This window comes from Carcharhinus amblyrhynchos, unplaced genomic scaffold, assembly GCF_965287045.1.
Source record: "Carcharhinus amblyrhynchos unplaced genomic scaffold, sCarAmb.v2.hapA chromosome_265, whole genome shotgun sequence".
NCBI lineage: Eukaryota > Metazoa > Chordata > Chondrichthyes > Carcharhiniformes > Carcharhinidae > Carcharhinus > Carcharhinus amblyrhynchos.
Genome location: NW_027650005.1, coordinates 166,170 through 193,685, shown reverse-complemented (window position 1 = coordinate 193,685; position 27,516 = coordinate 166,170). Strand labels below are relative to the sequence as shown.

Sequence of the window (27,516 nt, the reverse complement as noted above, 5' to 3'; positions counted from 1 at the left end):
TTTTTAACTGGTCGGCGCAACATCGTGGGCCGAAGGGCCTGTTCTGCGCTGTAATGTTCTATGTTCTATTAAGTTAGTCCCTATTGCTTGCATTTGGCTCATATCCCTGCATACTCATTTTACTGACGTAACTATCCAAATGCTTTTAAAAGACAAAATTGTATCCGCCTCTACTACTACGTCTGACAACTTGTTCCAGACACTCAGCACCCTCTGCGTGAAAAAATTGCCCCTAAGGACCCCTCCAATTTTAGACTCCACTACTTGTGGGAAAGGGTGTTGACAATCTAGCCTTGTAGATTGAAAGCGAAAGGGAGAAAATTTAAAGAAGATATAAGGGGTAAGTTTTACATACAGGGTGGTGAATGCCTAGAATGTGCTGCTGGAGGACGTGGTGGAAGCAGATTCTACAACAGCATGTAAGAGGCATCTAGATAGATATATGAATATGCAGGGAATAGAAGAATATAGACCACGTGGAGGCAAGAAAAAGCATTAGAGTTCGAATGAAGGGTCATCCAAACTCGAAACGTTGGCTCTATTCTCTCTCTGCAGCTGCTTTCAGACCTACTGAGATTTTCCAGTATTTTCATTTTTGAAACACTTAAGCAGTTGTGTTATGTAACAGTAACACCAAACAAATGTAATTTGTTGCTGTTTCTCCCAGGCAAGAAAGCCAGAACCTTTGACTTGGAGGCTATATTTGAACAGACTCGTCGGACTGCCATTGAGAGGAGCAGGAAAGTGCTGGGTAAGATCAGGATTGTGGCAGTGGGCTTGTGTGGTGGGAATGGGTTTGTGAGTCTCGTTAACCTGGAGTCTTAACACAGTAATTATGATACTTGTCTTGCCTTAGAACATAGAACATAGAACACTACAGCACAAACAGGCCCTTCGGCCCACGAGTTGCGCCGATCACATCAACACCTAAGAACATAAGAACATAAGAAATAGAACATAGAACATTACAGCGCGGAACAGGCCCTTCGGCCCACAATGTTGCGCCGACCAGTCTTATTTTTAAAAAAAAACATTGACCCACTAATCTAAACCAATCCCTTTTCGTCCATAAACCTATCCACCAATCTCTTAAACGCCCCCAAACTAGGCGCATTTACAACTGCAGCAGGCAGGGCATTCCAGTCCCTCACCACCCTCTGGGTAAAGAACCTGCCCCTGACATCCGTCCTATAACTACCCCCCCTTAATTTAAAGCCATGCCCCCTCGTGCTAGATTTCTCCATCCGAGGAAACAGGCTATCACCATCCACCCTATCTAAACCTCTAATCATCTTATATGTTTCTATAAGATCCCCTCTTAGCCGCCTTCTTTCCAGTGAAAACAACCCCAAATCCCTCAGTCTCTCCTCATAGGACCTCCCCTGCATACCAGGCAACATCCTGGTAAACCTCCTCTGCACCCTCTCCAAAGCCTCCACATCCTTCCTGTAATGTGGGGACCAGAACTGCACACAGTACTCCAAGTGCGGCCGCACCAGAGTTGTGTACAGTTGCAACATAACACTGCGACTCCTAAATTCAATCCCCCTACCAATAAACGCCAAGACACCGTACGCCTTCTTAACAACCTTATCTACTTGATTCCCAACTTTCAGGGATCTATGTACACATACACCTAGATCCCTCTGCTCCTCCACTCTATTCAAAGTCCTCCCGTTAGCCCTATACTCAACACATCTGTTATTCCTACCGAAATGGATTACCTCACACTTCTCCGCATTAAACTCCATCCGCCACCTCGCGGCCCAGCTCTGCAACCTGTCCAAGTCACCCTGCAAACTTCGACACCCTTCCTCACAATCTACCACACCTCCGACTTTGGTGTCATCAGCAAACTTACTAATCCACCCAACTATACCCTCATCCAGATCATTAATAAAGATTACAAACAGCAGTGGCCCCAAAACAGATCCCTGAGGCACACCACTCGTAACCGAACTCCATGATGAATAATTACCATCAACCACCACCCTCTGTCTCCTATCTGCTAACCAATTCCTGATCCAAGTACCTAAATTACCACCAATCCCATACATCTGCATTTTCTGCATAGGAGCAGGAGTAGGCCATCCAGCCCTTCGAGCCTGCCCCGCCATTCAATAAGATCATGGCTGATCTGTCGCTGCTCAGTTCCACTTTCCTGCCCTCTCCCCATAACCCTTAATCCCCTCTCCTATCAAAAACCCATCAACCCGCGTCTTAAAAATATTGAGCGAGGCAGCCTCCACCACTTCAACGGGCAGAGAATTCCAGAGATTCACCACCCTTTGAGTGAAGAACTTCCTCCTCAACTCCGTTCTAAACCGCCCCCCTTTTATCTTGAGGCTGTGCCCCCTAGTCCTACTGTCTTTTTTGAGCGGGAAGAGTCTTTCCACCTCTATCCTATCCATCCCATTCATCATCTTATACGTCTCAATGAGATCTCCTCTCATTCTTCTAAACTCTAACGAGTACAAGCCCAGTTTATTCAGCCTCTCCTCATAGCTCAACCCCCTCAACTCCGGTACCAGCCCAGTAAACCTCCTCTGCACTCCCTCCAAGGCCAAAATATCTTTGCGCAGGTGCGGCGCCCAAAAATGCACACAGTACTCCAGTTGCGGCCTCACCAATGCCCTATACAGCTGCAGCAAGACCTCCCTACTTTTATATTCAATCCCCTTCGCTATGAAGGCCAGCATCCCATTCGCCTACCAATCTATAGACCTATCTATAACCCCCAATCCCATTAAACCCCATATACTCATCCAGAAGTCTTTTAAAAGACCCCAGCGAGTTCGCCTCCACCACCACTGACGGCAGCCGATTCCATTCACTCACCACCCTCTGAGTGGAAAAACTTACCCCTAACATCACTTCTGTACTTTCCTCCCCGCACCTTAAATCTGTGTCCTCTCGTAGTGACCATTTCAACCCGGGGAAATAGCCTCTGAGAATCCACCCTATCTATTCCTCTCAACATTTTATGAACTTCTATCAGGTCGCCTCTCAACCTTCGTCTCCCCAGGGAAAAGAGTCCCAGCTCCCTCAACCTAACTTCATAAGGCATGCCTCCCAGTCCAGGCAACATCCTTGTAAATCTCCTCTGTACCCTTTCAATAGCTTCTACGTCTTTCCTATAGTGAGGCGACCAGAACTGCGCACAGTACTCCAAATGAGGCCTGACAAGGGTCTTATAAAGTTGTAGCATTACCTCCCGACTCCTAAATTCAATCCCTCAATTAATGGAGGCCAGTACACCATACGCCTTCTTGACCACCTCCTCCACCTGCGAGGCCGATTTAAGAGTCCTGTGGACCCGGACCCCAAGATCCTTCTGCTCTTCAACACTACTAAGAATCCTGCCCTTGATAGTGTACTCGTTCATCCCGTTGGTTCTGCCAAAATGGACGACTACGCATTTATCCGCGTTGAAGTCCATCTGCCACTTCTCCGCCCAGTCCTGCATCCTATTTATGTCCTGCTGCAACTTTTGACATCCTTCCAGACCATCCACAACACCACCGACCTTCGTGTCATCAGCGAACTTACTTACCCATCCCTCCACTTCCTCATCCAGGTCATTTATGAAAATGACAAACAGCAAGGGCCCTAGAACAGATCCCTGGGGCACTCTACTGGTGACTGACCTCCATGCAGAAAAAGACCCATCCACAAGCACTCTCTGCCTTCTGCAGGCAAGCCAGTTCTGGATCCACAAGGCCAAAGGCCCTTGGATCCCATGCCCTCTCACCTTCTCAAGAAGTCTTGCATGGGGGACCTTATCAAACGCCTTGCTGAAGTCCATGTACACCACGTCCACGGTACTTCCTTCGTCAACGTGTTCAGTCACATTATCGAAGAACTCAACCAGGCTCGTAAGGCACGACCTGCCCTTGACAAATCCATGCTGACTATTCCTGATCATGTCAAACCTCTCCAAATGCTCGTAAATCTTGTCCCTCAGAAGCCTCTCCATCAGCTTACCAACCACTGAGGTCAGACTCACCGGTCGGTAATTTCCCGGGCTATCTCTGTTCCCTTTCTTGAAAATAGGAACTACATCCGCAATCCTCCAATCTTCCGGAACCTCTCTCGTCTCCATTGACGACGCAAAGATCATCGCCAGGGGCTCTGCAATCACTTCCCTCACCTCCCACAGTATCCTGGGGTACATCGCATCTGGTCCCGGCGACTTATCTATCTTGATAGAATTCAAAAGTTCTAACACATCCTCCACCTTAATATCCACAAACTCAATCTTTTCCATCTGCTGCAAATCCGTAGCAAAATCTCCCAGATCAGCTTCCACCGTGAATACTGAGGCAAAGTACTCATTAAGCACCTCTGCCATTTCTTCTGGTTCCACACAGACCTTTCCCCCTTCACCTTTTATAGATCCTATCCCTTCTCTTCTCATTCTTTTACCTTTCACATATTTATAGAAGGCCTTGGGATTCTCCTTAATCTTACCCGCCAAGGTCTCCTCATGACCCCTTCTGGCTCTCCTAATTTCCCTTTTAAGCTCCTTTCTACAGTCCTTATACTCCTCAAGATCCTTAACCTCTCCTAGTTCCCTGAACCTTTTGTACACCTTCCTTTTCCTCCTGACTAGGTTCAACACAGCCTTCGTGCACCACGGTTCCCGCGACCTACCAAAACCCCCTTATCTCATCGGAACGTTGTCATGCAGAGCTCCAGACAAACATTCCTTGAATATCCGCCACCTTCCTTCGGTACTTTTCCCTAAGAACGCCTCCTTCCAGTTTATTTGTCCAAGTAACTTCCTGACTTCTTCGTATCTCCCCTTACTCCAGACAAACACCTTCTTAGCCTGCCTGATCCTATCTCGTTCCAATGCAGTTGTGAAGGAGATAGAATTATGATCACCATTCCCAAGATGCTCTCCTACCGAGAGATTCATCACCTGCCCTGGTTCATTCGCCAGTACCAGGTCAAGTACAGCCTCTCCCCTCGTAGGCTTATCCACATACTGTGTCAGGAAACCTTCCTGAACATACCTAACAAACTCCTCCCCGTCCAAACCCCTTACCCTAGGGATATTCCAGTCGATGTTTGGGAAATTGAAGTCTCCCATCACGACAACTCTGTTATTACTACATCTCTCCAGAATCTGTTTCCCTATCTGCACTTCAACTTCCCTGTCACTATTGGGCGGCCTATAGAATACACCCAGCAAAGTTTTCGACCCTTTGCTGTTCGTAACTTCCACCCACAGAGACTCTGTAGATAGTCCCTCCACGGCATCCTCCTTCTCTGCAGCCATGACACTGTCCCTGATCAACAGTGCCACTCCACCACCTCTTCTGCCATCCTCCCTGTCCTTCCTGAAGCATCTGAAACCTGGCACCTGAAGTACCCAGTCCTGTCCCTGAGACATCCAAGTCTCCGTAATGGCCACCACATCACATTCCCAAGCAGCAATCCACGCCCTAAGCTCATCTACCTTATTCACTACACTCCTGGCGTTAAAATAGATACACTTCAGCCCCTCAGTCTGGGCATTTCCCTTCTCCACCCCCTGTCTAACCTCCCTCTCATATTGCCTGCGGTCCTCCCCTACCTGGGAGCTAACATCCTCCGTCCCAGTTTCCCCATCGCAATTCCCTCCCCCCATCCTTTCTAGTTTAAAGTCCCCCCGGTAGCCTGAGCCAGTCTTCCCGCCAAGATATTAGTCCCCCTGGGATTTAAGTGCCACCCGTCCTTACTGTACAGGTCACACCTGCCCCTAAAGAGGTCCCAATGATCTAGGAACCGGAATCCCTGCCCTCTGCACCAGTCCCTCAGCCACACATTCAGCCTCCACCTCATTCCATTCCTGCCCTCATTCTCCCGTGGCACAGGCAGCAATCCTGAGATTACTACCTTTGCTTTTCTCTTCCTCAGCTGCCTACCCAGTTCCCTATAGTCCCTTTTCATGAGTGCCTCCATCTTCTTGCCTACGTCAGTAGTACCTATATGCACTACAACCTCTGGTTCCTTGTGCATGAATCGCAAAAACCCAGCTTGCAGGTGCAGCAGGTGGTCAGGAAGGCGAATGGGATGCTGGCCTTCATAGCAAGGGGGATTGAATATAAAAGTAGGGAGGTCTTGCTGCAGCTGTATAGGGCATTGGTGAGGCCGCAGCTGGAGTACTGTGTGCAGTTTTGGGCGCCGCACCTGCGCAAGGATATTTTGGCCCTGGAGGGAGTGCAGAGGAGGTTTACTAGGCTGATACCGGAGTTGAGGGGATTGAGCTATGAGGAGAGGCTGAATAAACTAGGCTTGTACTCGTTAGAGTTTAGAAGAATGAGGGGAGATCTCATTGAGACGTATAAGATGATGAATGGGATGGATAGGATAGAGGTGGAGAGACTCTTCCCGCTCAAAAAAGACAGTAGGACTAGGGGGCACAGCCTCAAGATAAAGGGGAGGCGGTTTAGAACGGAGTTGAGGAGGAACTTCTTCACTCAAAGGGTGGTGAATCTCTGGAATTCTCTGCCCGTTGAAGTGGTGGAGGCTGCCTCGCTAAATATTTTTAAGAAGCGGGTTGATGGGTTTTTGATAAGAGAAGGGATTAAGAGTTATGGGGAGAGGGCGGGAAAGTGGAACTGAGCCACGACAGATCAGCCATGATCTTATTGAATGGCGGGGCAGGCTCGAAGGGCTAGATGGCCTACTCCTGCTCCTATTTCTTATGTTCTTATGTTCTTATGTTCCTCACCCTCCCCTTTCAGGATGTCTGGGACACGCCCAGAGACATCCCGAATCCCAGCCCCAGGGAGACAAACCACCATCCGCGACTCCCGTCTACGTCCACAAAAACGCCTGTCTGCCCCCCTCACTGTGGAGTCCCCTATTAGCACTACCTTTCTGCTCTCTTTTTTGATTTTTTGACTTACTGGCTCAGCTCCAGAGACCTGGCCACCGCTTCCTCCCTCAGATGAGCTGTCCCCCCCAGTAGTACTCAGGCCGGAGTACTTATTTTGAAGGGGGACATCCACCGGAGTGCTCTCCATCACCCGAGGTTTCCCCTTCCTAATAGTTACCCAAGTGCCCTCTTCCCATTGCCCTGGTGTGACTACTTGCTGATAGCTCCTATCTATAACCTCCTCACTCTCCCAAATGAGCCGAAGGTCCTCGAGCTGCATTTGCAGCTCCTTAACCTGGTTCCGTAGGGTCTGCAGCTCCACACACCGAGCACAGGTGTGGATGTCTGGTAGACCAGGAGCTTCCAAGACCTCCCACATGTTGCATTGGCAACAACATACAGGTCTCACACCCATACTTGCCCCTTTTAGCAACCCAGAGGAAAAAGTAAAAAAAAACCTATAACTTACCTTATCTCTTGGCCCTGAGAGCCAAAGCCCTTACAGCACACACAAAAACAAAAGCAGTCTTACCTGCTCTCAGTCAGAGCCCCTCTCTCTCTCTTTTTTTTAGGTTAGAGGAGGGGGAGGGCTGGGATACTCTACCTATGTAGAGTATCGGGAATCCCCTCCGGTCTAATTTATAGTAGGGGAAAAAAAAACTTGACCCGAGTGCCCTCGCAACTATTTCTGGGGTAAAACTTAAAGCAAGCAAAAAAAACCCACTAAAACAAAGTTAGTTTTTAAAAGAAAGAAAAAGTCGCTGTACTCACCCACAAGCTCTCCACTCGCAAATCGCAGCCTCTCTTCAGTGCTCCCACGGAACAATGTTAAAACAATTGATGTTTTTTATTGTCAGAGGAAGCGAGGAGTGTGGATGGATCCCGAGAGTCACCAAGCTGCACGGGGAGATCAGATTCCCCCACCAGGAAAGACTACCCCGGACACACTACAAGGTACTAAACAGCTAAACTGGCCTGTTCCTAGCTACTGCAGATGTGTGGGCATGTTTGTGTGCATGTGTTTTGGTTATCAATGTGTGAACATAAGATAGAAGAGCAGTAGTGGACAATGCGCCTGTTAAGTCACCGTTTAATAGAATCATAGAAAAACTACAGCAGAAACAGGTCCTTCTACCCACAAGTTGCACCGATCTTATCTCTACCTACTCGGCTTACCTATAACCCTCAATCCTATTAAGTCCTATGTACTCATCCAGAAGTCTCTTCTAAGACCCTAACGAATTTGCCTCCACCACCACCAATGGCAGCCGATTCCACTCACCCACCAACCTCTGAGTGAAAAACTTACCCCTGACATCTCCTCTGTATCTACTCCCCATCACCTTAAACCTGTGTCCTCTTGTGGCAGCAATTTCAGCCCTGGGAAAAAGCCTCTGACAATCCACCTGATCAATACCTCTCAACATCTTATACACCTGTATCAGGTCACCTCTCATCCTTCGTCTCTCCAGGGAGAAAAGGCCGAGCTCCCTCAACCTATCCTCATAAGGCATGCCTCCCAATCCAGGCAACATACTTGTAAATCTCCTCTGCACCCTTTCTGTGGCTTCCACATCCTTCCTGTAATGAGGCGACCAGAAGTAAGCACAGTTCTCCAAGTGGGGTCTGACCAGGGTCTTATACAGCTGCAACATTATCTCCCGACTCCGAAACTCAATTCCTCGATTGATGAAGGCCAGTACACCATAGAACATAGAACATTACAGCGCAGAACAGGCCCTTCGGCCCACGATGTTGCGCCGACCAATTAAAAAAGCAATGACCCTCTAACCTAAACCAATCCCTTTCCATCCAGAAACCTATCCACGGATCTCTTAAACGCCCCCAAACTAGGCGCATCTACAACTGCAGCAGGCAGGGCATTCCAATCCCTCACCACCCTCTGGGTAAAGAACCTACCTCTGACATCCGTCCTATATCTACCACCTCTTAATTTAAAGCTATACGCCTTCTTAACCACATCCTCTACCTGCGAAGCCGATTTGCGAGTCCTATGAACCCGGACCCCAAGATCCTTCTGATCTTCCACACTGCTAAGAGTCTTACTCTTCATATTGTATTCCTTCATCCCATTTGATACGGTTGTGACTTTTAAAGAGCATCTTGACAAGTACGGGAATAGAGGGATATGGTCCCCGGAAAGGTAGGGGGTTTTAGTTAAGTTGGCGCAGACTTGGAGGGCAGAAGGGCTTGTTTTTGTGTTGTAATTTTCTTTGTTCTTTGAAGCCCAGTCCATCACACAAACCAGCCTCCTGTCTGTTCACTCTGTCTACACTTTCTGCTGCCTCGGCAAAGCAGCTAGTATAATTAAAGACACCACGCACCCTGGACATTCTCTCTTCCATGATCTTCTGTCAGGATAAAGATAGCAAAGTCTGAGGTCATGTACCAACTGACTCAAGAACAGCTTCATCCCTGCTGCTGCCAGACTTTTGAGTGGACTTAACTTGCACTAAGTTGATCTTTCTCTATACCCTATATGAGTGTAACGCTACAATCTGTGTTCTCTTGCTTCCTTCTCTATGAACGGTATGCTTTGCGTAGCACGCAAGAAACAATACTTTTCACTGTAGGCTAAGACGTGACAATGTGACACCCCCTTGTTAATTAAAGCTTGTCCAACTCAGGCTTAATTCAAATAAAAAAAAAATCATTTTGCAGGTTGCATAGGTTTTGGTTGTCACACTACCAGTGGATGTTTTGGAGAGGGTGCAAAGAAGTTCACCAGGATGTTGCCTAGTCTGGAGTGTTTTGAGTATGAGGATAAACTCATATTGTTTTCACTCAAGTGATGGAGGCTGGGGTGTGACCCGATAGAGGTCTGCAAAATTATGAGAGGCATAGAGTCATAGAGGTTTACAGCATGGAAACAGGCACTTCAGCCCAACTGGTCCATGCCGTCCTTTTTTTAAGCTAATCCCAATTGCCTGCATTTGGCCCATATCCCTCTATACCCATCGTACCCATGTAACTATCTAAATGCTTTTTAAAAGACAAAATTGTACCTGCCTCTACGACCAACTCTGGCAGTTTGTTCCAGACACTCACCACCCTCTGTGTGAAAAAATTGCCCCTCTGGACAGTTGTGTAATACTCCCCTCGCATCTTAAACCTATGCCCTTTAGTTTTTGACTGCCCTACCTTTGGGAAAAAATACTGACTATATCTAGCTGATCTGTGCCCTTCATTATTTTATAGACCTCGATAAGATGATCCCTCAGCCTCCGATGCTCCAGAGAAAAAAGTCCCAGTCTATCCAGCTTCTCCTTATAATTCAATCCATCAAATCCAGGTAGCACCCTAGTAAATTTTTTCTGCACTCATTCTAGTTTAATAATATCCTTTCTGTAATAGGGTGACCAGAATTACACGTAGTATTCCAAGTGTGGTCTTACCAATGTCTTGTACAGGGTCAACTTTGCCTGCAGAAGGCAGAGAGTGGTTGTGGATGGGTCTTTTTCTGCATGGAGGTTGGTCACCAGTGGAGTGCCCCAGGAATCTGTTCTAGGATCCTTGCTGTTTGTCATTTTCATAAATGACCTGGATGAGGTCATTTAGTAATGACCTCATCCAGGGTTAGTAAGTTTGTCGACAATACGAAGGTTGGTGGTGTTGTGGACAGTCTGGACGGATGTCAGAATTTGCAGTGTGACGTAGATAGGATGCAAGATTGGGCAGAGAAGTGGCAGATGAACTTCAACGCGGATAAATGTGTCATGGTACGTTTTGGCAGGACCAATGGAATGCAGGAGTACAATATCAAGGGTAGGGGTCTTAGGTGGGTTGAAGAGCAGAAGGATCTTGGGGTCCGGGTCCATAGGACACTCAAATCGGCCTCGCAGGTGGAGGATGTGGTCAAGAAGGCGTATGGTGTACTGGCCTTCATTAATCGAGGGATTGAGTTTAGGAGTCGGGAGGTAATGCCGCAACTTTCTAAGACCCTTGTCACACCCCACTTGGAGTACTGTGCGCAGTTCTGGTCGCCTCACTACAGGAAGGATGTGGAAGCTATTGAGAGGGTGCAGAGGAGATTTACAAGGATGTTGCCTGGATTGGGAGGCATGCCTTATGAAGATAGGTTGAGGGAGCTCGGTCTCTTCTCCCTGGAGAGACGAAGGTTGGGAGGCGACCTGATAGAGGTTTATAAAATGTTGAGAGGAATAGATAGAGTGGATTCCATGAGGCTATTTCCCAGGGCTGAAATGGTCAGAACGAGAGGACACAGGTTTAAGGTGCTGGGAAGCAAGTACAGAGGAGATGTTAGCAGTAAGTTTTTCACTCGGTGGTGAGTGAGTGGAATCGGCTGCTGTTGGTGGTGGTAGAGGCAAACGTGCTGGTGTCTTTTAAAAGACTTCTGGATGAGTATATGGGATCTAATGGCATTAGAAGTTACAGATAGTTCTATGGCTTGGTAGGTATAGATGTGATGGGCGCAACGTGTGGCCTGAAGGGCCTGTTTGTGCTGTAGTGTTCTATGTTCAACAAGACATTCCTACTCCTGTTTTCAATGTTCTGACCGAGGAAACCAAGCATACCAAATGACTTCTTCACCACTCTGTCCACCAGTGACTCCACTTTCAAGGAGCTATGAACATGTACCACTAGACCTCATTAGTCTAACTCTCCCCAGTGACCTACCATTAATTGAGTAAGTCCTCCCCTGGTTCAATCTACCAAAATGCATCACCTCACATTTGACTAAAATAAACTCTATTTGCCATTTGTCAGCCTACTGGCCCAATTGATCAAGAGGACACAGGTTGAAAGTGATGGGGAGTAGATACAGAGGAGATGTCAGGGGTAAGTTTTTCACTCAGAGGCTGGTGGGTGAGTGGAATTGGCCGCTGACGGTGGTGGTGGAGGCAAATTCGATAGGGTCTTTTAAGAGACTTCTGAATGAGTACATGGGACTTAATAGGATTGAGGGTTATAGGTAAGCCTAGTAGGTAGGTATATGATCGGCGCAGCTTGTGGGCTGAAAGGCCTGTTTGTGCTGTAGTTCTTTTATGTTCTATCTATTTGCAATTAGAGATAACTTTCTTCACTGTCCATGATGCCTCATTATGATAGTCAGAGGCTTTTTCCCAGGGTGGAGAAGTCAACTGCAAGAGGGCACAGGTTTAAGTTGAAAAATGGTAAGTTTAGAGGGGATGTGCAGGGAAAGCTTTTCACACAGAGTGCTGGTGGCAGCATACTACCTGTGGATTTGGTGGAAGCAGGCACATTAGCCTTATTCAATGTGCATCTTGATAGACAAGTGAGCGGGCGGCTACCAGAGGGATAGCAGCAATGTAGAGGTAATAAGTCATGGGTCTAAATCAGGATTAGGAATCAACGCAGGACTTGTTCTTCTGCTGAATTGTTCTTTGTTTTTTTGCTTAGAATTCCAATGATTGTTAGTGAAGAAATTTCTCACAGTCCTTCGATTGTGCCCATGTTGTAGGTTCCCTTCTCAGAATCTTTTATGTTTCAGTGCAGTCATCTCTCCTTTTTCTAAACCCCATAGAGTTCAGCTCAATTTATTGATCCTCTCATCATAGAGCAATCCCCTCTCTTAGGGACCAATTTAGCGAACTTTTTCTGAAGAATTCCAATGCAAGTATATCTTCTCTGAAGTATGGAGACCAAAATTATACATAGTACTCCAGCTGTGATCTTAGAAAAATCCTGCAGCTTTAGCAAGATTTCGTTGTTCTTGTGCTAATTCCTGACTGTGTGGACTTTGCATGTTCTCCCTGTGTCTGCGTGGGTTTCCTCCAGGTGCTCTGGTTTCCTCCCATAATCATGATGTGGATGTTCCTCCCATAATCCACAGATGTACAGGTTAGATGGATTGGCCATGCTAAGTTACTCCTTGTATAGGTTGGATTGATTTGCCATGGGAAACGTGGGGTTACGGGGGATAGAGCCTGGGCAAGAGACTCTGTCAGAGAGTCGGTGCAGACATGTTGGGCTGAATGGCCTTTCTGCATGGTAGGATTCTATTTTCTTTTATTCTTGTACACCAATCCTTTTGCAATAAAGGCCTAGGTGTCATTTGTTTTCTAAATGGCTGTATCTGCATGTTAACCTTTCAAAATATTGTACAAATATAGCCACGTTCCTCTGAGCATCAACGAATTCGAACTTTGACACCTTTTAAAAAAGATTCTACTCTTCTATTGTAACCTCACACTTCCCCAGTTATACTCCATCTGCCACTTTGTTAACCATTTAGTTGACCATCTGTATATATTTGCAGCTTCCTTGTTTCCTCCTTGCAGAACATAAGAATTAGGAACAGTGTCAGCCATTTGGTCTGTCGAGCCCATTCTGTCCATTCAGTTAGATCATGGCTAATCTGTTTGTGGTATTTCCTGCACTTTCCTGTCTGCTCCCCATAACCTTTCACTCCCTTGTTAACTAAAGCTTGTCCAACTCAGCCTCAATTCACCAACTTGATTGAGTTTTTTTGAAGAGGTGACAAAGATAATTGATGAGGGAAAGGCTGTGGATGTAGTTTATTTGAACTTTCGTAAGGCGTTTGACAAGGCCCCACGTGGCAGACTGATACAAAAACTAAAATCACATGGGATTCGGGGTGGGCTAGCTCGATGGATCCAGAACTGGCTTGGTTACAGAATGATGTGGAGATGTTGGCGTTAGTGACAGAAGTCAGAGAAGCGGTAGAAGGGTGATTCTCAGAATGGGGATCTGTAGCTAGTGGTGTTTCATTATGACCACTGTTGTTTGTAGTATATATAAAGGATGTGGAGGAGAATGTGGATGGTCTGATTAGTAAGTTTGCAGATGATATGAAGATTGGTGGAGGTGCTAATAGTGCCGGGGATTGTCAGAGGATACAACAGGGTGTAAGTAGATTGGAGACTTAGAACATAAAACATTACAGCACAGAACAGGCCCTTCGGCCCACGATGTTGCGCCGACCAGTTAAAAAGCAATGACCCTCTAACCTAAACCAATCCCTTTCCATCCATAAACCTATCCACGGATCTCTTAAACGCCCCCAAACTAGGTGCATTTACAACTGCAGCAGGCAGGGCATTCCAATCCCTCACCACCCTCTGGGTAAAGAACCTACCCCTGACACCCGTCCTATAACTATCCCCCCTTAATTTAAAGCCATGCCCCCTCGTGCTAGCTTTCTCCATCAAAGGAAAAAGGCTATCACTGTCCACCCTATCTAAACCTCTAATCATCTTATATGTTTCAATAAGATCCCCTCTTAGCCGTCTTCTTTCTAACGAAAACAACGCCAAATCCCTCAGTCTCTCCTCATCGGACCTCCCCTCCATACCAGGCAACATCCTGGTAAACCTCCTCTGCACCCTCTCCAAAGCCTCCACATCCTCCCTATAATGTGGGGATCAGAACTGCACACAATACTCCAAGTGCGGCCGCACCAGAGTTGTGCACAGTTGCAACATGACGCTGCGACTCCTAAATTCAGTCCCCCTACCAATAAACGCCAAGACACCGTATGCCTTCTTAACAGCCTTATCTACTTGATTCCCAACTTTCAGGGATCTATGTACACATACACCTAGATCCCTCTGTTCATCCACACTATTCAAAGTCCTCCCGTTAGCCCTATACTCGACACATCTGTTATTCCTACCAAAGTGAATTACCTCACACTTCTCCGCATTAAACTCCATCCGCTACCTCTCGGCCCAGCTCTGCAACCTGTCTAAGTCTCCCTGCAAACTATGACACCCTTCCTCACAATCTACCACACCTCCGACTTTGGTGTCATCAGCAAATTTACTAATCCACCCAACTATACCCTCATCCAGATCATTAATAAAAATTACAAACAGCAGTGGCCCCAAAACAGATCCCTGAGGCACACCACTCGTAACTGAACTCCATGACGAATATTTACCATCAACCACCACCCTCTGTCTCGTATCTGCTAGCCAATTCCTGATCCAATTTCCTAGATTACCCTCAATCCCATACATCTGCATCTTCTGCAGAAGCCTTCCATGGTGAACCTTATCAAACGCCTTACTAAAATCCATATATACCACGTCAACTGCCTTACCCCCATCCACCTCTTTGGTCACTTTCTCAAAAAACTCAATAAGGTTAGTAAGGCACGACCTACCCGCTACAAAACTGTGCTGACTATCTCCAATCAATTCATTACTCTCTAAATAACTATAAATCCTATCCCTAATAATTTTTTCTAAAACCTTGCCCACAACAGAAGTAAGACTCACCGGTCTATAATTCCCGGGGAAGTCTCTGTTCCCCTTCTTAAACAATGGAACAACAATGGGTACAGAAATGGTGGGTGGAGTTTAATCTGGACAAATGGGAGGTGATGCATTTTGGAGGATCAAATTTAGGTGCGAATTGTACTTTAATGGCAGAACCCTGAGGATATCAGCATTCAGAGGGATCTGGGGTGTAGGTCCACAGTTCCCTAAAAGTGGCAACATAGGTGGCCAAGGTAATTCAGAAAGCATATGGCATGCTTGCTTTCATCAACCGGGCATTGAGTATAGGAGTTGGGGAAATTGTGTTTCAGCTATATAAAACCTTGGTTCGACCGCATTTGGAGAATTGATTGCAGATCAGATCACTACATTCTCAGAAGGATGTGGAAGCTTTGGAGAGAGTGCAAAGAAGGTTCACCAGGATGTTGCCTGGTCTCAAGGATGTTGACTATGAGGAGAGGTTGAATAAACCAGGATCGTTTTCACTGGAAAGACAGAGGCTGAGGGGGTGACCTGATAGATGTCTCGAAAATTAGCAGAGGCCTGGACGGTGTATGGCCAGAGGCTTTTTCCTCGGTTGAAAGGGTCAGTTACAAGGGGACACTGGCTCAAGGTGAGAGGGAGTTTAAGGGAGATGTGTGGGGTACGTTTTTCATGCAGAGTGTGATGGGTGCTTGGAACATGTTGCCAAAGGTGGTGGTGGAAGCAGGCACATTAGCAATATTTAAGAGCCTTCTGGATGGGTCCATGAATAGAGGGATGTGGGCGGAGTAAAGGCAGAAGGTTTTTTAGTTTAGTTAGGGCATCATGATTGGCACAGGCTTGGAGGGCCGAATGCCAGTTCCTGTGCTGTGCTTTTTTTGTTCTTCGATCTCTTTGTTGTTAAATATATTCAGTGACCTAGCCTTCACTGCTGTCCGGGGAAGAGAATTCCAAAGACTAACAGAAGCCTTCTGAGAGAAGAAATTCCTTCTCATTTCCAACTTAAGTGTGGGCCCCATTATTTTTAAACTATGGCCTCTAATTCTAGATTGCCCTATGAGGGGAAGCATTCTCCCAGCATCTGTCTGTCAAAGCCCCCTCAGAATTGTTTATTATTTATTTTAAATAAGTCCACTCCTCATTCTTTGACATTTCCATGAGTATCGGCTCAAACTCTTCTTACAGAACAATCTCTTCGTCCCAGGAATCAACCTGGTGACTTGCTCTGGACACCTCCAATCAAATATATCCCTCCTGGATTAAGGAGACCAAAAGCATACACAATCCTACTGGTGTGATCTCACCAGTGTGCTGTACAGTTTGTTCTTGCAATAAAAACTAACATTGCCTTCTTAGTTACTTGCTGCACTTGATGTGAATATTTGTTGTGTATGCACGAGGACGTACAGACCCATCTGTATCGCAGCATTTTGCAGTCTCTGTTTAAATAACGTTATTTTCTATTCTCCCTGCTAAAGTGGAAAATCTTACATTTTCCCCACATTGTGCTCTTTCTGCCAATTTTTCTCTATTCGCTTAGTCTATCTAGATCTGAATTCTCATAATCTAGCCAAACTATTTCTACTAGTACACAGTTTTCAATTTTAAATAGTTTCTAAAAACATAACCAACAGAACACATTCCCAACTGCTGGACTTTGTTGGTTTTCGTTTGTCAAGATTTCTGAACACCAGAGCCCAGTGTTGATTTGTTCTCTGTGCTGGAGTATTGCTTGTGTTGGGTTTTGTTTGTGCTGCATGTCTCTCAATCAATTGTCTCCTTGGCAGATCGCCAGTTGACAGTGGAAGTGTAAGTGATGACAGCGATAGCTCCAGCGAAGAAATTGGTCCTGCGTTACCAACCCAGCTGTGCCGATTAGCTGTTGAGGAAGCGGAGAGTGCTGTGGGCCCCCCTCTACCCCCAGGATATGGCAAATCGCAGTGTGAAACAGATGATGAGGAGAATGAGGAAGAGGATGATGAGGATGAAGTAAGTAAGGTTATTTCTCTGACAAGTTTGGCATTCCATGCCTTCATTCTGTAGTGAGGGTAGTTCATTTGATGTAGTCTATATGGGTTTTAACAAGGCTGAATAGAGGACATAGATTGAAGATTTTGGACAAAGATTGAACGAGGATGTAGAGAGAGTTATTTTGTACAATGAATGGCAACAACTTGTAACGTGGCCTGGGAGGGCAGTGGAAGTAAATGGTGTGTTGTTCGTCCATTGTCATTGATGAGGACCTCAACACCGTGAGTCGTTTTGAGGCTGGTTGCGGTGTGTCCGAAGATGACTGATCAGGCCAATTCGGGCATGGAATGTCCTGGCACATATTGGACAGACTTGTGTAGACACTGTAGTTGTTGCGTTGGTGGCTCTGGACTTGCGTAGCTCGCACTTAGGTTGTGCTTCAGCAATATACCTTGCTTTGTGAGCTTGACAGTCTTTGTGGATTAGGCAGCATCAGGTAGGGCAGTTTTGTGCTCGAGTTTCCCAGGTGGTTGTGTCAATGTCAGGCGACTTCAGGGGGGCCTTGAGCATGTCTTTGAAATGTTTCTTCTGCCCTCCATGTGAGCGTCTTCCAGCAGAAAGTTCCCCAAAAAGGAATTTTTTTTCTGGAAAGTTTATTCTTATTTTTCCCCAGAGTAAAAAAACAGAAAACAAATGCCAGGCAAGATGTTGGAGTGCACCTCTTGCAGGACCTGGGAGATCAGGGAGACCTCTGGTATCCCTGACAACAACACCTGCAAAAGATGCATTCAGCTGCAGCTGCTAGCAAAGCATGTTAAGGAACTGGAGAAGGAGTTTGATGACCCCAGTCTAATTTGGGAGAATGAGAAGTATATAGACAGCAGCCTAAGCAGCAGAACACAGATTGAGAGTTGTAAGAAATGTACAGGCAACAAGCAACAGATGAAATGCTCGAGGAGTATAAAAAATGCAAGAAACTACTTAAGAGGGAAATCAGGAGGGCTAAAAGACAATGAGGTTGCTTTGGCAGACAGAGTGAAGTAAAATCCAAAGAGCTTCTATAGGTATGTTAGGGGCAAAAGGATAGTGTGGGATAAAATTGGTCCTCTAGAAGACCAGATTGGTGGACTGTGTATGGAACCAAAAGAAATGGGGGAGATACTAAATGGGTTTTTTGCATCTGTATTTACTGAGGAAACGGGCATGAAGTCTCCGGAAATGGGCAAACAGGTAGGGAGGTCATGGAACCTTTACAGATTAAAGAGGAGGTGGTGCTGGCTGTCTTGAGGCAAATCAGAGTGGATAAATCCCCAGGACTAGACAGGGTATTCCCACGGACCTTGAGGGAGGCTAGTGTTGAACTTGCAGGGGCCCTGGCAGACATATTTAAAATGTCAATATTCACGGGGGAGGCGCCGGATGATTAGAGGGTGGCTCATGTTGTTCCGTTGTTTAAAAAAGGTTCCAAAAGAAATCCAGGAAATTATAGGCCAATAAGTTTGATGTCGATGATGGGCAAGTTATTGGAAGGTGTGATAAGGGATAGGATTTACAAATATTTAAATATACAGGGACTTATTAGGGAGAGTCAACATGGCTTTGTGCGTGGTAGGTCATGTTTGACCAATCTGAGAGTTTTTCAAGGAGGTTACCAGGAAAGTGGATGAAGGGAAGGCGGTGGATGTTGTCTACCTGGATTTTAGCAAGGCCTTTGACGAGGTCCCCCGTGGGAGGTTAGTTAGGAAGGTTCAGTCACTAGGTATACATGGGAAGGTAGTAAATTGGATTAGACACTGGCTCAATGGAAGAATGATGTGGGAATGCCGGCGTTGGACTGGCGTAAGCGCAGTAAAAAGTCTGACAACACCAGGTTTTAGTCCAACCTATTTATTTGATAATATACTATCATATACTTATATATTGATATATTGATAATATACTTATTTGATAATATAGTATATTATCAAATAAATAGGTTGGACTAAAACCTGGTGTTGTCAGACTTTTTACTGTTTTTCAATGGAAGAAGCCAGAGAGTGGTTGCGGAGGATTGCTTCTCTGAGTGGAGGCCTGTGACTAGTGGTGTGCCGCAGGGATCGGTGTTGGGTCCGTTGTTGTTTGTCATCTATATCAATGATCTGGATGATAATGTGGTAAATTGGATCATCAAATTTGCTGATGATACAAAGATTGGAGGTGTAGTGGACAGTGAGGAAGGTTTTCAAAGCTTGCAGAGAGATTTGGACCAACTGGAAAAATGGGCTGAAAAATGGCAGATGGAGTTTAACACAGACAAGTGTGAGGTATTGCACTTTGGAAGGACAAACAAAGTAGAACATACAGGGTAAATGGTAGGACTCTGAAGAGTGCAGTTGAACAGAGGGATCTGGGAATACAGATACAGAATTCCCAGAAAAGTGGCGTCACAGGTGGATAGGGTCGTAAAGAGTGCTTTTGGTACATTGGCCTTTATAAATCAGAGCATCGAGTATAAAAGTTGGAGTGTTATGGTAAGGTTGCATAAGGCCTTGGTGAGGCCGAATTTAGAGTATTGTTTATAGTTTTGGTCATCTAGTTACAGGAAGGATGTAAATAAGGTTGAAAGAGTGCAGAGAAGGTTCACAAGGATGTTGCCGGGACTTGAGAAGCTGAGTTACAGAGAGAGATTGAATAGGTTAGGACTTTATTCCCTGGAGTGTAGAAGAATGAGGGGAGATTTGATAGAGGTGTATCAGATTTTGATGGGTATAGATAGAGTGAATGCAAGCAGGCTTTTTCCACTGAGGCTAGGGGAGAATAAAACCAGAGGGCATGGGTTAAGAGTGAAAGGAAAAAAGTTTAAAGGGAATATTAGTGGGGGGGCTTCTTCACGCAGAGAGTGGTGGGAGTGTGGAATGAGGTGCCAGATAAAGTGGTAAATGTGGGGTCACTTTTAACATTTAAGAAAAACTTGGACAAGTACATGGATGAGAGGGGTGGGGAGGGATATGGTCCAAGTGTAGGTCAGTGGGACTAGGCAAAAAATAGTTTGGCACAGACAAGAAGGGCCAAAAGGCCTGTTTCTGAGCTGTAATTTTCTATGGTAAGGGTCGTTTTTTTTTACTTTCGTTTGGGCATCATGGTCAGCACAGGCTTGGAGGGCCGAAGGGCCTGTTCCTGTGCTGGATTGTACTTTGTTCCATGTCAGCGCTTGAGTCACAGCCAATCACAACATATATCAATGATTTGAACCAAAGTATTATTTCCAAGTTTGCTGAGAATGCAACATTTGAAGGGAATATGAGTGGTGGGGAGGATGTAAAGAAGCTTCAGGATTTAGACAAATTAAGTAAATTTGAGGCAAATACTTGGTAGATGCCGTGTTATGTGGATAAATGTGAAATTATCTACTTCGGATAGTGAAACAGAATGGCAGAGTTCCATTTAAATGGTCATAGATTGGGAAATGTTGCTTTGCAAAAGGACCTGGGTGATCTAGTACGCCAACCTTGGTAAAGTCTTGAGATGGATAGAAAGCTGGTTAGCAGATAGGAAGGAAAGAGGTGGCATAAATGGGCCTTTTTGTGACTGGCAGTCAGTGACTAGTGGGGTACTGCAGGGATCTGTGCTAGAACCCCAACTGTTCACATTATATACTAATGATTTGGAAAAAGGAATTAGAATTTATAGGACTCTTGTCTGACCCCACTTGGAGTACTGTGCGCAGTTCTGGCCGCCTCACTACAGGAAAGATGTGGAAGCTATTGAGAGGGTGCAGAGGAGATTTACAAGGATGTTGCCTGGATTGGGAAGCATGCCTTCTAAAGATAGGGTGAGGCAGCTAGGTCTTTTCTCCCTGGAGAGATGAAGGTTGAGAGGCGACCTGATAGAGGTTTATAAAATGTTGAGAGGAATAGATAGGGTGGATTCTCGGAGGCTATTTCCCAGGGCTGAAATGGTCGCTATGAGAGGACACAGGTTTAAGGTGCTGGGAAGCAAGTACAGAGGAGATGTTAGGGATAAGTTTTTCACTGAGGGAGGTGTGAGTGGAATTGGCTGCCATCGGTGGTGGTAGAGGCAAACTCGCTGGGGTCTTTTAAAAGACTTCTGGATGAGTCCATGGGATTGGGAGTTACAGATAGTTCTTTGGCCTGGAAGGTATGGATATGATTGGTGCAACTTGTGGGCCGAAGGGCCTGTTTGTGCTGTAGTGTTCTATGTTAAATGTATTACCTCCAAATTTGCAGATGATGAAATTGTGTGGGAGGGTGACCAATGAAGAGGATGCAAAGATGCTTCAATGTGATTTTGATCAGATGTGTGTGTGGGCATATGCATGGCAGGTGTCGTATAATGTTGATAAATGTGAGGTTATTCACTTTGGGAGCAATTTAAAGTTTATTTATTAGTGTCACAAATAGGCTTACATTAATACTGTAATGAAGTTATAGTGAAAATCCCTTCATCGCCAATCTCTGGCATCTGTTTGGGTAAACTGAGGGAGAATTTAGCCTGGCCAATACACCTAACCCGCACATCTTTTGGACTGTGGGAGGAAACTAGAGCACCCGGAGGAAGCCCATGGAGACACGGTGAGAATATGCAGACTACACAGTCAGTGATCCAAACCTGGAATCGAACCGGCGCCCCTGGCACTGAGGCAGCAGTGCGAACCACTGTGTCACCGCACTCCAATAATAGGAAGACAGATCATTACTTGAATGGGTGTAAGTTGAGAGAGGTGAATACTCAGAAGACATTGACATCATCGTGCATTAGTCAGTGAAAGTAATTGCGCAGAGACAGCAGCTACTTAGGAAGGCAAGTGATATGTTGGCCACCTTCGCAAGAGGATTTGTTAGTAGGAATAGGGGTGTTTTACTGAAATGTACTGGAGTATTGCAGTTTTAGTGTCCTTATCTGAGCAAGGATGTCCTTACTATAATTTGCTGATGTCACCAAGATTGGTGGAACGGCAAATTGTGCGGAGGGTGTGGAGAGTCTGCAGAAGGATCTAGATAGGCTGGGCGAATGGGCCAGGAACTGGCAAATGGAATTTAATGTTGGCAAATGTGAGGTTGTCCACTTTGGTAGGAATAATGGTAGGAAGGACTATTACTTACGTGGCGAAAAACTGCAGCAGGCGACGGTGCAGAGGAACCTCGGGGTTCTTGTGCATGAGTCGCAAAAACCCAGCTTGCAGGTGCAGCAGGTGGTCAGGAAGGCGAATGGGATGCTGGCCTTCATAGCGAGGGGGATTGAATATAAAAGTAGGGAGGTCTTGCTGCAGCTGTATAGGGCACTGGTGAGGCCGCAGCTGGAGTACTGTGTGCAGTTTTGGTCGCCGCACTTACGCAAGGATATTTTGGCCTTGGAGGGAGTGCAGAGGAGGTTTACTAGGCTGATACCGGAGTTGAGGGGGTTGAGCGATGAGGAGAGACTGAATAAACTGGGCTTGTTCTTGTTAGAGTTTAGAAGAATGAGGGGAGATCTCATTGAGACGTATAAGATGTTGAATGGGATGGATAGGATAGAGGTGGAGAGACTCTTCCCGCTCAGAAAGGACAGTAGGACTAGAGGGCACAGCCTCAAGATAAAGGGGGGACGGTTTAGAACGGAGTTGAGGAGGAACTTCTTCACTCAAAGGGTGGTGAATCTCTGGAATTCTCTGCCCGTTGAAGTGGTGGAGGCTGCCTCGCTCAATATTTTTAAGATGTGGGTTGATAGGTTTTTGATAGGCAAGGGGATTAAGGGTTATGGGGAGAGGGCAGGAATGTGGAACTGAGCCACGACAGATCAGCCATGATCTTATTGAATGGCGGGGCAGGCTCGAAGGCCTACAAGGCCTACTCCTGCTCCTATTTCTTATGTTCTTATGAGTACAATGAAGGTTTACCAGGCTGATTCCTGGGATCAAAAAACAAAGAACAATACAGCACAGGAAACAGGCCCTTTGGCCCTCCAAGCCTGTGCCGCTCATGCTTCCAACTGGATTATTCGTTTGTATCCCTCCATTCCCAGTCTGTTCATGTGGCTATCCAGATAAGTCTTAACGACCCCAGCGTGTCTGCCTCAACCACCTTGCTTGGCAGTGCGTTCCAGGCGCCCACCACCCTCTGTGTAAAATATGTCCCTCTGACATCTGTGTTAAACCTTGCCCCCCCTCACCTTGAACCTGTGACCCCTTGTGTTCGTCACCTCCGACCTGGGAAAAAGTTTCCCACTGTTCACTCTACCTACGCCCTTCATAATTTTATACACCTTTATTAGGCCGCCCCTCATCCTCTGTCTTTCCAGGGAGAACTCCCAGTTTACCCAATCTCTCCTCATAGCTAAAACTCTCCATAACAGGCAACATCCTACATTTTCTGTACTCTCTCCAAAGCCTCCACGTCCTTGGCTGGACTGTCAAATGAGGAGAGACTAAATCGGTTTGAGTTATATTCACTGGAGTTCAGTAGAGTGAGAAGAGACCTCGTAGAAACTTAGAACATTCTAACAGGATTAGACAGGGTAGATTCAGAAAGAATGTTCCCGATGGTGGGTGAGTCCAGGACTAGGGGTTATCATTCAGGGCAGGGGGTAAACCTTATAGAACAGAGGTGAGGAGAAATTTCTTCACCTAGAGAGTGGTGAATGTGTAGAATTCACTACCACAGAATGTAGTTGCAGCCAAAACATTGTGTGATTTCAAGAAGTAATTAGATGTAGCTCTTGGGACTAAAAGGGTCAAGGGATATGGGGAGGAAGAAGGGATCAGGATATTGAATTTGATGGTCAGCTATGACCAAATTAAAGGTGGAGCAGGCTCAAAGGGCCAAATGGCCTCCTCCTGCTTCTATGTTTCTAAAAAAAATGACTATTATTAGGGAAATGGTGTTGAGGAAATTGATGGTGGGAAAATCCCAGGGCCTGATAATCTATATTCCAGAGTACTTTACTGATTGGTAGAAAGAAAACAAAGAGTAGGAATAAATGGGTAATTTTCTGAATGGCAGGCAGTGACTCATGGGATGCTGTAGCAATTGTGGCGGCACAGTGGTTATCACTGCTGCCTCAGAGCTCCAGGGACCTGGATTCAATCCTGGCCTTGGGTGACTGTCTTTGTGGAGTTGCATGTTCTCCCTGTGCCTGCATGAGTTTCTTCTGACTGCTTTGTTTTCCTCCCACGGACTATTTTATGAATGTGCTTGGGCCCCAGCTATTCAACTGGGATGGTGAAGTTCTAGAGCACATTAATATTAATGTGGAGGAGATATTAAATGTTTTACTGGGCATCAAAGTGCAAAAATCCCCAGAGCCTGATGAGATGCATCCCAGGCTGCGATGGGAGGCAAAGGAGGAGATTGCAGGGGCCCTGATTGAGATATTTCAGTGTTCACTGGCCACAGGTGAAATGCCAAATGACTCAAGGAAAGCTAATGTGGAACCTTTATTGAAGAAGGGAAGCAGTGATTAGCCAATCAATTACAGGCCAGTTAGTCTAACATCTGTCGCAGGGGAATTGTTGGAAAAATGTCTGGGGTCAGGATTACTCAACATTTGGAAAGTCGGATAGATCAGGGATAGCGCAGATTTTTTGCTGGGAGATCCTGTGAATCGAATGCTTTGAAAAGGTGACTAAATCTATTGACGAGGCTGGCGCAGTTGATGTGGTTTACATGGACTTCATTAAGGCCTTTGACAAGTTAGAGCATAGAACATTACAGTGCAGTACAGGCCCTTCGGCCCTCGATGTTGCGCCGACCAGTGGAACCAATCTAATGACCCTCTAACCTAAACTATACCAATGTTATCCATATGCCTGTCTGCTGACCATTTGAATGCCCTTAAAGTTGGCGAGTCCACAACTACTGCAGGCAGGGCATTCCATGCCCTTACTACCCTCTGAGTAAAGAACCTGCCTCTGACATCCGTCCTATAATTACCGTCCCTCAATTTAAAGCTATGTCCCCTCGTGTTAGCCATCACCATCCGAGGAAAAAGGCACTCACTGCCCACCCTATCTAACCCTCTGATCATCTTGTATGCCTCAATTAGGTCACCTCTTAACCTTCTTCTCTCTAATGAAAATAACCTCAAGTCCCTCAGCCTTTCCTCATAAGACCTTCCCACCATACCAGGCAACATCCTGGTAAACCTCCTCTGCACCCTTTCTAATGCCTCCACATCTTTCTTATAATGTGGCGACCAAAACTGTACACAATACTCCAAGTGCGGCCGCACCAGAGTTTTGTACAGTTGTAACATGATCTCACGGCTCCGAAATTCAATCCCTCTACCAATAAAAGCTATTGGGTTCCACATGGAAGACTGGTCCAAAATGTTACGGCCCATGGGATCCAGTACATGTTGGCAAATTGGATCCTAATTTGTCTTGTTAATAGGAGCAAAGGGCTGATGGAAGATTGCTTCTGTGATTCATAGGATTGGAATAAGTTACTTGTGGAATCCCTGCAGTGCAGAGGAAGGCCATTTGGCCGTCGAGCTTGCACCGGCCACAATCCCACCCAGACACTATCCCCAGAACTCCACATATTTACCCTGCTAATCCCCTGACACGAGGGTAAACTTAGTCTGGCCAATTAACCTAACCTGCACATTTTTGGACTGTGGGAGGAAACTAGAGCATCCGGAGGAAACCCATGCGGACACGAGAATGTGCAGCCTCCACACAGACAGTGACTTGAGGCCAGAATTGAACCTGGGTCCCTGCTAACCATTGAGGAATGGAGTTTAGAGTCGAGAGATAATGTTGCAGCTATATAGGACCCTGGTCAGACCACACTTGGAGTACTATGCTCAGTTCTGGTCGCCTCATTACAGGAAGGACGTGGAAGCTATTGAAAAGGTGCAGAGGAGATTTACAAGGATGTTGCCTGGATTGGGAAACATGCCTTATGAAGATAGGTTGAGGGAGCTAGATCTTGTCTCCCTGGAGAGACGAAGGATGAGGGGTGACCTGATAGAGGTGCATAAGATGTTGAGAGGTATTGATCGAGTGGATAGTCAGAGGCTTTTTCCCAGGGCTGAAATGGTTGCCACAAGAGGACACAGGTTTAAGATGTTGGGGAGTAAGTGCAGAGGTGATATCAGGGGTAAGTTTTTCACTCACAGCGGTGGGTGCATGGACTGGGCTGCTGGCAATGGTGGTGGAGGCAGATTCTTTTAAGAGACTTTTAGCTAAGTACGTGGAACTTTTTGTTTGGTAGCCCAAGCTTTTGGAGCGCTGCCTGTTTAGGTGAGTCCAGGTGAAGGAGCAGCGCTCTGAAAGCTCGTGTTACCAAATAAACCTGGTGTTGTGAGACTTCTTACTGTGCCCACACCAGTCCAACACTGGCATCTCCTCACCAAAGGATACAGATACTTTTTGAACTGGGTTGAGGAGAAATTTCTTCACCCACAGAATGGTAAGTCTGTGGAATTCACGACCACAGAAACCAGTTGAGGCTGTTAGCGCGAGTGTGCAAAACAACCACTACAGACTCAGGGTGAAGTTCAATAACGGCACAGCTTTATTTTCTTTTTACATCGACGGAGAAACAAAGCCTGGACGTACAATCGGACTGTCCTGAAAGTGCTCTAAAGACTCCCCCACAATGGGCTATAGTTATACCTGAACTTTGCGTTTCAAATGCTAATCCTTTATTTCCAGTGTTTGACTTCAGCCATGCTGTTTCGACGTTTTCGAGTGTTGGAGCAATTGTTTTAAGTGTGTGTTAATCGTTTTTGTCTGGTTGATTATCAATGGTCTGGAATCTCTGGGGTTTGAACTATAGGTGTGTTATTGATCTCAAGAGTTTTGAGGGGCCAGGGATGCTTTCCTTAACTGTGTTAATTTTAGGTGTCTCCATGGGTTGTTTGACTGGTGAGGAAGTGCTGATTTTGATGGGGTGGGGATGTGTTCTTTAATTTAGTTCCTGCAAGTGCCATCCTGTCCCATTTCCCTTATGTGCGAGCCCTCATTTGCATTATAAGAGCATGCTCATGCCTACTGATCAGTGTCTGTTACTTTGTGATTTTAGTGGAGGGCTCTGAGGATAGCTTTAGTTTGCTTCCATTTTGTGTGCCCAATTTCATTAAATTTGTTGTCCGATAACAAGGCCAAAACATTGTATTTTTTTCAAGAAAGAGTGAGGTATAGCTCTTGGGGTGCAGGTTCTCGAGATATGGGAGGGGAACGTGGAATCATGGTAATGAATTGAACGCTCAGCGATGATCATAATGCTGGTGGAGCAGACTTGAAAGGCTGAATGGCCTACTACTGCTCCGATTTTCTATATTTCTATGAACTCATTGTTTGAAGCTGGCAGAGTACTGATGTCCCTTTGTCTTTTGGCAGGATCCTGTGAAACGGATACCAGACTCGCATGAAATCACACTAACCCACAGCAGGAAAACTGTGAGTGAGGCTTCTCTCCAGCTTCGGGATTATCCTGGCTCTGGCAGTATTAAGTCTGACAACACCAG

General features: G+C 46.0%; 1 protein-coding gene across 5 annotated transcripts in view; it reads left to right on the top strand.

Annotated features, from left to right (window-relative positions):
* wdr70 (WD repeat domain 70) overlaps nucleotides 1-27,516 on the top strand; it is a 190,032-nt gene that overhangs the window by 5,840 nt on the left and 156,676 nt on the right. For 4 of the 5 annotated variants that reach the window (XM_080183355.1, XM_080183359.1, XM_080183358.1 and 1 more), the window contains exons 3-6: nucleotides 668-751; nucleotides 7,726-7,822; nucleotides 16,884-17,085; nucleotides 27,389-27,448. In XM_080183355.1, the coding sequence (XP_080039481.1) occupies nucleotides 668-751; nucleotides 7,726-7,822; nucleotides 16,884-17,085; nucleotides 27,389-27,448 (443 nt within the window). Of the gene's footprint in view, nucleotides 1-667; nucleotides 752-7,725; nucleotides 7,823-10,087; nucleotides 10,182-16,883; nucleotides 17,086-27,388; nucleotides 27,449-27,516 lie in introns of all 5 variants that reach the window. The other variant, XM_080183360.1, reaches the window with a different exon arrangement.